General features: G+C 42.8%; 1 protein-coding gene across 2 annotated transcripts in view; it reads right to left on the bottom strand.

Moving 5' to 3' along the window:
• The window catches only part of LOC139381795 (tetratricopeptide repeat protein 7A-like), a 44,533-nt gene that overhangs the window by 27,487 nt on the left and 4,456 nt on the right, over positions 1-12,590 (bottom strand). The window contains exons 5-11 of one of the 2 annotated variants that reach the window (XM_071125560.1): positions 4,107-4,237; positions 3,853-3,980; positions 3,040-3,118; positions 2,747-2,916; positions 1,669-1,732; positions 982-1,119; positions 355-438 (exon numbers count right to left, since the gene is read on the bottom strand). In XM_071125560.1, the coding sequence (XP_070981661.1) occupies positions 355-438; positions 982-1,119; positions 1,669-1,732; positions 2,747-2,916; positions 3,040-3,118; positions 3,853-3,980; positions 4,107-4,237 (794 nt within the window). The remainder of the gene's footprint in view (positions 1-354; positions 439-981; positions 1,120-1,668; positions 1,733-2,746; positions 2,917-3,039; positions 3,119-3,852; positions 3,981-4,106; positions 4,238-12,590) is intronic. The other variant, XM_071125561.1, reaches the window with a different exon arrangement.

Raw genomic sequence — 12,590 nt, 5'->3', positions numbered from 1 at the left:
GACCCCCCCCCCCCCCCATCCTTATAGGGAGCAGCCTATTTCCAGAGTTCTGCATTGATCTGCGGTGTCACCTCATCCTGCAGGCAGCCAGGCCGGGGAGGAGATCAATTTTCCTGTTTCACTCGGGACGGTTCCAGATCTTTCGATCTGTCACACTCCTCATCTCTCGTCATCACTCAGTACTTCTGGTTCACGCATTCTACTGACTAACGCACACACAACCTCACAGCAACATTTAGAGGATGAGTGATTACATATGCTTGCGCGCAGGTAGTAGTGCCAGATTAGAGTAGGATAGTGTGTGTGTGTGTCTGTGTGTGTGTGTGTGTGTGTGTGTGTGTGCGATGAGCTCACCTTCCCACATGCCATGAGTGACAAGCCCAACTGGTGCCAGAGGTGGAACTCATTAAATGAGAACTTCATGGCCCGCTCCAGACACTGGAGGACACACACACACACACACACACGCATTTGAGATATCAACCCACATTGTTGAAGGAGAGTGAGGTTGAAGGTTGAGGGTTAGATGTTCATTTGACTAGCGGCCCACGCCATGACACCTTTGAGAGGAACGACGTCAGTCAGGCAGACAGACATAACCAGCGACGTGTTGTTAGCAAGACTAGTGGTACCCTGCATGGGCCCCAACATGTGAGAGGGTTCACCTGTCTGGCCTAGTGAGGCTCACTCTCATTCGCCTGGAGAAAAAAACGCTGCCAACCTGAACGTAAAGAGAGAGAAGCCTGGGTAAGCTAGAGAGAAAGAGAGAGAGAGAGAGAATAAGGAGAGGAATAGAGAAAGAGGGTGAGAGAGACAGAGATTATCTTAGAGAAAGAGCGAGAGAGTCCCTAAACCTGCTCGAAAGTGTACGACACAACAAGGGCATGAAACAGTTGTCAGAGGCAAAGCTTTCCCTTCACACTGTGTAGCTAGTTAGGTTTCAGTACTTTGGCCTCCAGTGTTTTTTCGTGGCAGGCTTACCTCAGACAGCATGGCATACTGCCCCCTCCTGGCCATGCCGATGCTCAGCAGGTCGTAGACAGAGGTGGCGTCCTGCAGACTGGTCTCCCGCTCCTCCCTATGGTCGGGGGCGCGGCTGATGACTGCGTCTCCGCTGGCCTTTAGGGGGGCGGGGGGGGGGGGGGGGATCACATAGCTGTCTAGGATCCGATTCATACCAAGGCTGTTGCGGCAGAAGGCCTATGAAGTGGCTTAATCTGCAGGTGTCCTTTCCTTCACCTGTATAGACAGGACTAGCGAAAGCCAGCCTAACTCCTGTCAATACGTTTTGAGATCAACGTAGAATCTACGTACTGCACATTGTAGATGAAGGGGAGGGCACAAGAATATCCACAAGAATGTCTAATCAACACATGTCAAGGTAAACATAGACATTTCAGTAATAGATATAGACTCAGGGGGGAAAAAGAGAGGGAGGGAGAGAGAGAGAGATACTGTACATCGAAGTGATGGGTGGGAGGAATGGGAAAAGTGCCAGAGAAAAAGGAGAGGGACCAAGGAAGTTGGCTCTCTCAGGTATCTCTCATGTGCAGGCACATACACATGTACCAAACGTGTACACACGTACGTACGTGCACGCACACATTTGTGAGAGAGAGACAGACAGACAGACAGAGCGAGAGAGAGAGAGAGGGAGGGCTGTCTCACCGTAGACTCTGTGATGAGCAGCAGGAGCACGGCCTCCTCAACCACGTCCTGGGGACAGAAGACGCTGCAGGGAAACACAGGAAACGGGAGCAGGAAGTGACACGTCACGCAAATGCCCCGCGCCGTGGCTAGATCGCAGGGAGCGTCCTGTTTCTACTTCACCTGCTCTGGTGATATAACACAACCCTCCGACCAACCCGACAGTACCATAGTACACTACTCTCTCAGGTGTCTCTCACACGCCCGTGCACGCGTATAGTACACTCGTACACATTTGTGCATGTGCTCATCTTAACTGCCCTCTGGCTGAGCCCATGATGTACCAACTAAAGATACAATTGCAAGATACTGTCAGGGCACTTCCAAACAAGTAACCCATGACAACAAATCTGCAATTGATTTCCCTGAGTGCATTCTCACTCGTGCATGTTGTCTGGGGTGTAGGGTTTGATATCGTCTTGAGGATAGCGCAGACCCATAAGATCCTATCGTAGAGATGGCGGAACGGCCAAAGGTAGGTCCCCGACAAAGCCTTCGAAGTTCGACAATTTGCATGGGAGACGTAGCCGAATTGAAATGGTCTCGGTGCGACATCTTGGAGCCTTGGGGGGGAAAAAAGGCAATGGAAGTGTGAACACAATGTACAGTACGTGTGCTTCTATAGGAGAGGTGGCTGAAGTATACCGTTGATCGCCGAGCACTATAGTAGCATGGATAAACGCCTTAGCCGCAGAGCTCCTAGCCAATACGAGGTCAGAACGTGGCGAGAACAAGTTATGTTCTATGTGTGGGTTTTGTATGAATGGAACAGTGGACGCCTCGGCCTCTAGGGAGGCCTGTCTTTGACCTTATTGATGCTCTGGGGCTATTTAAGCTCAACGGTTCAGTAGGAGTACACACAACCTCACTGTAGGGGAATGTGAGCTAATCTCTCAAGCCAGTGCTAATGTTGAATGGGGATTGAGTAATACCAGTGGATTAATGGGACTACACATGTATAGAAAAGAAAAGAGAGGGGAGAGAAAGAGAGAGAGAGAGAGAGGGGAAGGAAGGAAGGAGAGAAGTAGGAGTTATCGACCTGTCAGTACTGTAGCGTTGGGGTGGTTTGGGAGAGGGGTACATGGCATCCTTTGGGCCGGCGTTCCCTTCTCTCTGCAGCCAGGCGGAGGGTGGGAGAGACATGGGCGCCCAGTAGCTGTCCTCACTCACCGAGCTCAGCAACACCTCAGCCAGCTTCCGCGCTGCAGCCTATGAGACACGTTTAACGTACCGTAACGCCACAGAACACGACTAGGATTTAACTAGAGCCAGGACCGTTTTCCTGACTTAGTCAAGTCGCGTCGTCGTAAACATAAAATACATTATTCTCACCTTCCTGAAGCTCTGGGAGCCTCGAGACTCCACCACCCTGAGGACCCTGCGCAGCTGGTGGGCTCCCTGGGCCAGGTGCCTGACAGACAGACAGACAGACAGACAGACAGACAGACGCAACAATGAAACAAGTCAAACAGCTGAGCTGACAGCGACAAAGGCCTCGCAAAGTGAGAATGATGTCGAACGGGGTTTGAGACACGTCAGCAGATTGGCGCCCTTTTCTTCTCTCTGAAGAAAATGGCGCTGACAGATAGGGCAGCCGTGCGCCTAGCTCCTAGGCAACTTTGCAGTACGCTAACAGAATATGCAGACAATTAGAACAACACAGATAACATAACATGAAAAGAAACAGGTGAGTATGACACAGTCCCAACAGACATACCAGTGAGCGAGGTGAGACTGATGGACTAAACACGTGGGTATTATACGGGTAAGGATGAGAGGAGAGCGAGATATCATATGGGTAGATCTAAGACAGCATCAGTCCCATTCTGTCCCTACATTGTTAATCATCCCTTCAAATCTGTGATAGGGATAAATAGTGTTTTCGCACACATGTCCACCTGTTCTCAAGCCTGGGGGGGGGGGGGGGGGGGGTTATTCAGAGCGGTTCCACCTAAGTATAAATGAGTGGAGCTCAATCGTGCCACTACAAGCAATAACTCTGCCCTATCCGAGGTGCAATACTGACACTTACTGGTCAAAAACAATAGTGCCACTCGCTTTTGCTGAAATCACAATGCACTGTTCCAAAACGGAAGAGGGGAAGCCTCCACCATCTTTGACTGCTCTACTGGGCCATTGACTCACCCCCTATGCAGCAGGCACAGGTATGCACTCTGTAGAGCCGCCTGCTGGAAGAAGCCCAGGTCAATGTCCAGTGGTAGAGGGACCAAACCGGTCTTAGCTGCTTTAGAACTAGGGTTGACCACCATCTGCTAACACAACAGTAAAAACTTCCGTTAGTAAACACATACACCAAGTAGTTTTGTGCTGCTTTTCATCAGGAAATAACATGTATTATCTGCAATGGGGGTAGAAACACCCAACAAAAACACACACACCTTGTCGAGTTCTTGCAGGTAAACGAGAGAGGTGTCACAGGCCCTCAGGTAGCAGGAAAGACATTCCTCCTCTCTCTCAGACAGACGGACACGGGAGGCAGCTGACACTGCCTGGTGGTCCAGGGACAGACCTGAGAGATAGGGAGAGAGGGAGAGATAGAGAGAGAGCGAAAGAGAGTCAGACAGAAAGAGAGAGACAGCGAGAGAGACAGAGACAGAGAGAGAGAGAGAGAGAGAGAGAGAGAGAGAGAGAGAGAGAGAGAGAGAGAGAGAGAGAGAGAGAGAGAGAGAGACAGAGAGAGAGAAAAAAATAAAGAAATAAAGTTTTTTAGTTAGGTGATGCATTTGACACTGAAAACAAATAATACTGTTGCTGGTAGGAAGACGCCAGTTTGTTTAGTATGGATAATGTGACATTTTGAGACAGTCAGTAGATGGCTGGAGGGGGAATGCGGTTATTGGCATAAATAAATAGAGTGAGAGGAGACCTCCAGGACTGCAGGGCGGTAGGGACGACAAGACCAGACGCCAGCCTTAATCAAATAAGGAGCAGCTGCCAATAGACAATATCTCATCTAACAAATATTCCTATCGCATAACATTCCATAAACAATATCATGGAAACTTTGTAAAGCTGCTGAGAAACTATGCAATGTCAAACCCTTTGCATAGTTGAGTGATTCCCATCAGGTCTTCTCTCTCTTAAGCATTCTTTATTTTGAACATATTGGCTTGACTCTAGTATTTTTCTAACATGACTTATAGTCCATGATGGTTTATTAAAAATGGTAGACCTCAACAAGGCTATTTCATGAATTCTTCCCTTCAATTTAAGCAGCAGACACTGTGATGACGTCAATGTGTCAATGGCCAGGAAGCAATGACTCCTTGAATGTAATGAATCTCATGATGATGAGTGATGCTTATCAAACACAATTACCCAGACATGGACCAGCAGTGTGCTGTGACAATGGACAATGCCCTCTGTTTAACTGTGTGCGTGCGTGTTGCGTGTGCAAGTGGAAACCATCCTCACCACAAATTCTGATGACAGATACTCACTACCCTAGGAACAAAATCAGATTAGTTCCAGTCCAACTATATATAAAGGGTTCCCTAGAGAAGTGTTTCCCAACTCCGGTCCTCAAGTACCCACAACCATACACATTGTTGTTGTATACCCGTACAAACACCTCATTCAACTCATCTTACAGTATTTCGCAAATTCGGGCCTCAGGACCCCAAGGGGTGCAAGTTCTGGTTTTTGCCCTAACACTGCACAGCTGATTCTAATAATTAAAGATGAACGATGACTTGATTATTTGAATCAGCTGTGTAGTGCTAGGGGGAAAAAACGAACAGTTCACCCCTTGGAGTCGCGAAGACCGAGTTGCAGAAACACTGCCAAGGGCTTGATGATTAGTTGACAAGTTGAATCCGGTGTGCTTGTCTGGGGCTACAAAAAAACAAATGTGTATACTGTTGGGGGTACCCGAGGACTGGAGATGGTAAACACTGCTCTAGAGACAGCTTTATTGAATTACTTAGACTAAATTCTGAATAGGCTCCCATTATATTTGTAACCACTGCTGAAACCAGGAACTGATTTGGGTTGTGGAACAAACACACACAAAGACACACAAATAACATGAACTATCCTGTTGCCTAGTCACTTTGCCCCTAACTATATGTGTTGTAAATATTTATCTCAATTTCCTCGTATACCTCCACATTGACTCAGTACTGGTACCCAATGTACAGTGGGGCAAAAAAGTATTTAGTCAGCCACCAATTGTGCAAGTTCTCCCACTTAAAAATATGAGAGAGGCCTGTAATTTCCATCATAGGTACACTTCAACTATGACAGACAAAATGAGAGAAAAAAAATCCAGAAAATCACATTGTAGGATTTTTTATTCATTTATTTGCAAATTATGGTGGAAAATAAGTATTTGGTCAATAACAAAAGTTAATCTCAATACTTTGTTATATACCCTTTGTTGGCAATGACAGAGGTCAAACGTTTTCTCTAAGTCTTCACAAGGTTTTCACACACTGTTGCTGGTATTTTGGCCCATTCCTCCATGCAGATCTCCTCTAGAGCAGTGATGTTTTGGGGCTGTTTCTGGGCAACACGGACTTTCAACTCCCTCCAAAGATTTTCTATGGGGTTGAAATCTGGAGACTGGCTAGGCCACTTCAGGACTTCTTACGAAGCCACTCCTTTGTTGCCTGGGCGGTGTGTTTGGGATCATTGTCATGCTGAAAGACCCAACCACGTTTCATCTTCAATGCCCTTGCTGATGGAAGGAGGTTTTCACTCAAAATCTCACGATACATGGCCCCATTCATTCTTTCCTTTACACGGATCAGTCATCCTCGTCCCTTTGCAGAAAAACAGCCCCAAAGCATGATGTTTCCACCCTCATGCTTCACAGTAGGTATGGTGTTCGGATACAACTCGGCATTCTTTGTCCTCCAAACACGATGAGTTGAGTTTTTACCAAAAAGTTATATTTTGGTTTCATCTGACCATATGACATTCTCCCAATCTTCTTCTGGATCATCCAAATGGTCTCTAGCAAAGTTCAGACGGGCCTGGACATGTACTGGCTTAAGCAGGGGGACACGTCTGTCCCTGCAGGATTTGAGTCCCTGGCGGCGTAGTGTGTTACTGATGGTAGGCTTTGTTACTTTGGTCCCAGCTCTCTGCAGGTCATTCACTAGGTACCCCCGTGTGGTTCTGGGATTTTTGCTCACCGTTCTTGTTATCATTTTGACCCCACGGGGTGAGATCTTGCGTAGAGCCCCAGATCGAGGGAGATTATCAGTGGTCTTGTATGTCTTCCATTTCCTAATAATTGCTCCCACAGTTGATTTCTTCAAACCAAGCTGCTCATCTATTGCAGATTCAGTCTTGCCAGCCTGGTGCAGGTCTACAATTTTGTTTCTGGTGTCCTTTGACAGCTCTTTGGTCTTGGTCATAGTGGAGTTTGGAGTGTGACTGTTTGAGGTTGTGGACAGGTGTCTTTTATACAGATAACAAGTTCAAACAGGTGCCATTAATACAGGTAGCGAGTGGAGGACAGAGGAGTCTCTTAAAGAAGAAGTTACAGGTCTGTGAGAGACAGAAATCTTGCTTGTTTGTAAGTGACCAAATGCTTATTTTCCACCATAATTTGCATATAAATTCATTAAAAATCCTACAATGTGATTTTCCGGGTTTTTTTCTTCTCATTTTGTCTGTTAGTTGAAGTGTACCTATGATGAAAATTACAGGCCTCTCTCATCTTTTTAAGTGGAAGAACTTGCACACCAGACGGATTGTCGGGCTGTACAGTAGGGGGCTGTTCGTTTGCCGACGGTGCAGTCTGTAATAGGGACCACCACTGCTGGGCGACTGATGTCCATCATTTTCATCAGTTTCAACATGTAGAATTGGTTTGCAAATTACAGGCGGCACTCTGCTCAAAAGTGATAAGTTTCTCTCGGCAGGCAGAAATCGACAATCCTACCGATCTGGTCGTGCCTGTAGAGTAAAGACTGAACTGATCGACATTCATATAAACATACCTGGGGTATGGAGACACTGATCGACATTCATATAAACATACCTGGGGGTATGGAGACACTGATCGACATTCATTTAAACATACCTGGGGTATGGAGACACTGATCTATATTCATATGAACATACCTGGGGTATGGAGACACTGATCTACATTCATATAAACATACCTGGGGTATGGAGATACTGATCGACATTCATATAAACATACCTGGGGTATGGAGACACTGATCGACATTCATATAAATATACCTGGGGTATGGACACACTGATCGACATTCATATAAACATACCTGGGGTATGGAGATACTGATCGATATTCATATAAACATACCTGGGGTATGGAGACACTGATCTAAATTCATATAAACATACCTGGGGTATGGAGATACTGATCTACATTCATATAAACATACCTGGGGTATGGAGACACTGATCTAAATTCATATAAACATACCTGGGGTATGGAGATACTGATCGATATTCATATAAACATACCTGGGGTATGGAGACACTGATCTAAATTCATATAAACATACCTGGGGTATGGAGACACTGATCTATATTCATATAAACGTACCTGGGGTATGGAGATACTGATCTATATTCATATAAACATACCTGGGGTATGGAGATACTGATACAAACTCATATAAACATACCTGGGGTATGGAGATACTGATACAAACTCATATAAACATACCTGGGGTATGGAGACACTGATCAATATTCATATGAACATAACTGGGGTATGGAGATACTGATCTATATTCATATAAACATTCCTGGGGTATGGAGAAACTGATCTATATTCATATACACATACCTGGAGTGTATGGAGAGAATGATATGTATTCATATAAACATACCTGGGGTATATGGAGAGACTGATCTATATTCATATAAACATACCTGGGGTGTATGGAGATACTGATCTACATTCATATAAACATACCTGAGGTGTATGGAGATACTGATCTACATTCATATAAACATACCTGGGGTGTATGGAGATACTGATCTACATTCATATAAACATACCTGGGGTGTATGGAGATACTGATCTACATTCATATAAACATACCTGGGGTATGGAGATACTGATACAAACTCATATAAACATAACTGGGGTATGGAGACACTGATGAATATTCATATGAACATAACTGGGTATAGAGATACTGATCAATATTCATATAAACATCCCTGGGGTATGGAGATACTGACCAATATTCATACAAACATACCTGGGGTGTATGGAGACACTGATCTACATTAATATAAACATACCTGGGATATGGAGATACTGATCAATATTCATAAAAACATACCTGGGGTATGGAGATACTGATCTACATTCATATAAACATACCTGGGGTGTATGGAGAGACTGATCTAAATTCATATAAACATAAATGGGGTGTATGGTAAGACTGATCTATATTCATATAAACATACCTGGGGTATGGAGACACTGATATTTACTCACATAAATATATACCTGTGGTATGGAGATACTGATCTATATTCATATAAACATACCTGGGGTATGGAGACACTGATCTTTACTCATATAAATATATACCTTGGCTATGGAGATACTGATCAATATTCATATAAACATACCTGGGGAATGGAGACAATGATCTATATTAATATAAACATACCTCTGGTATGGGGATACTGATCTACATTCATATAAAGATACCTGGGGTATGGAGACACTGATCTATATTCATATAAACATACCTGGGGTATGGAGATACTGACCAATATTCATACAAACATACCTGGGGTATGGAGACACTGATCTATATTCATATGAACATAACTGGGGTATAGAGATACTGATCAATATTCATATAAACATCCCTGGGGTATGGAGATACTGACCAATATTCATACAAACATACCTGGGGTATGGAGACACTGATCTATATTCATATAAACATACCTGGGGTATGGAGATACTGATCAATATTCATATAAACATACCTGGGGTATGGAGATACTGATCTACATTAATATAAACATACCTGGGGTGTATGGAGACACTGATCTATATTCATATAAACATACCTGGGGTATGGAGACACTGATCTAAATTCATATAAACATACCTGGGGTATGGAGACACTGATCAATATTCATATGAACATACCTGGGGTGTGGAGATACTGATCAATATTCATATAAACATAACTGGGGTATGGAGATACTGATCTATATTCATATAAACATACCTGGGGTATGGAGATACTCATCAATATTCATATAAACATACCTGGGGTGTATGGAGATACTGATCTATATTCATATAAACATACCTGGGGTATGGAGACACTGATCTACATTCATATAAACATACCTGGGGTGTATGGAGATACTGATCTATATTCATATAAACATACCTGGGGTATGGAGACACTGATCTACATTCATATAAACATACCTGGGGTGTCTGGAGATACTGATCTATATTCATATAAACATACCTGGGGTATGGAGACACTGATTAACATTCATATAAACATACCTGGGGTATTAAGACACTGATCTATATTCATATAAACATACCTGGGGTGTATGGAGATACTGATCTACATTCATATAAACATACCTGGGGTATGGAGATACTGATACAAACTCATATAAACATAACTGGGGTATGGAGACACTGATCAATATTCATATGAACATAACTGGGGTATGGAGACACTGATCTACATTCATATAAACATACCTGGGGTGTCTGGAGATACTGATCTATATTCATATAAACATACCTGGGGTATGGAGACACTGATTAACATTCATATAAACATACCTGGGGTATTAAGACACTGATCTATATTCATATAAACATACCTGGGGTGTATGGAGATACTGATCTACATTCATATAAACATACCTGGGGTATGGAGATACTGATACAAACTCATATAAACATAACTGGGGTATGGAGACACTGATCAATATTCATATGAACATAACTGGGGTATAGAGATATTGATCAATATTCATATAAACATCCCTGGGGTATGGAGATACTGACCAATATTCATACAAACATACCTGGGGTATGGAGACACTGATCTATATTCATATAAACGTACCTGGGGTATGGAGATACTGATCTATATTCATATAAACATACCTGGGGTATGGAGATACTGATCTACATTCATATAAACATACCTGGGGTATGGAGACACTGATCTAAATTAATATAAACATAAATGGGGTGCATGGAGATACTGATCTACATTCATATAAACATCCCTGGGGTATGGAGATACTGATCTATATTCATATAAACATACCTGGGGTATGGAGACACTGATCTATATTCATATGAACATAACTGGGGTATAGAGATACTGATCAATATTCATATAAACATCCCTGGGGTATGGAGATACTGACCAATATTCATACAAACATACCTGGGGTATGGAGACACTGATCTATATTCATATAAACATACCTGGGGTATGGAGATACTGATCAATATTCATATAAACATACCTGGGGTATGGAGATACTGATCTACATTAATATAAACATACCTGGGGTGTATGGAGACACTGATCAATATTCATATAAACATAACTGGGGTATGGAGATACTGATCTATATTCATATAAACATACCTGGGGTGTATGGATATACTGATCTATATTCATATAAACATACCTGGGGTATGGAGACACTGATCTACATTCATATAAACATACCTGGGGTGTATGGAGATACTGATCTACATTCATATAAACATACCTGGGGTATGGAGACACTGATCTACATTCATATAAACATACCTGGGGTATGGAGATACTGATCTACATTCATATAAACATACCTGGGGTATGGAGATACTGATCTACATTCATATAAACATACCTGTGGTATGGAGATACTGATCTACATTCATATAAACATACCTGGGGTATAGAGACACTGATCTAAATTAATATAAACATAAATGGGGTGTATGGTGAGACTGATCTACATTCATATAAACATACCTGGGGAATGGAGACACTGATCTATATTCATATAAACATACCTGGGGTATGGAGATACTGATCTACATTCATATAAACATACCTGGGGTATGGAGACACTGATCTAAATTCATATAAACATACCTGGGGTATGGAGATACTGATCTACATTCATATAAACATACCTGGGGTATGGAGATACTGATCTACATTCATATAAACATACCTGTGGTATGGAGATACTGATCTACATTCATATAAACATACCTGGGGTATAGAGACACTGATCTAAATTAATATAAACATAAATGGGGTGTATGGTGAGACTGATCTACATTCATATAAACATACCTGGGGAATGGAGACACTGATCTATATTCATATAAACATACCTGGGGTATGGAGATACTGATCTACATTCATATAAACATACCTGGGGTGTATGGTAAGACTGATATATTCATATAAACATACCTGGGGTATGGAGACACTGATCTTTACTCACATAAATATATACCTGTGGTATGGAGATACTGATCTATATTCATATAAACATACCTGGGGTATGGAGACACTGATCTACATTCATAGAAACATACCTGGGGTGTATGGAGATACTGATCTATATTCATATAAACATACCTGGGGTATAGAGACACTGATCTACATTCATATAAACATACCTGGGGTGTATGGAGATACTTATCTATATTCATATAAACATACCTGGGGTATGGAGACATACTTGCAAGCATTTATAAACATACCTGGGGTGAATGGAGATACTGATCTCTCCAACCAAGCAGACGTTTCCCAGTCGCATTTCATTCTAATGATTGTATTCATACAGCCTAGAACGGGCCACTTCTAAACCCATACAAGGTTATAGTCATCACAGGCCTATAATAA

The sequence above is a fragment of the Oncorhynchus clarkii genome, chromosome 23 (genome assembly GCF_045791955.1).
Source record: "Oncorhynchus clarkii lewisi isolate Uvic-CL-2024 chromosome 23, UVic_Ocla_1.0, whole genome shotgun sequence".
In the NCBI taxonomy this organism is placed as follows: Eukaryota; Metazoa; Chordata; class Actinopteri; order Salmoniformes; family Salmonidae; genus Oncorhynchus; species Oncorhynchus clarkii.
This window is presented reverse-complemented; position numbering and strand designations above follow the sequence as displayed.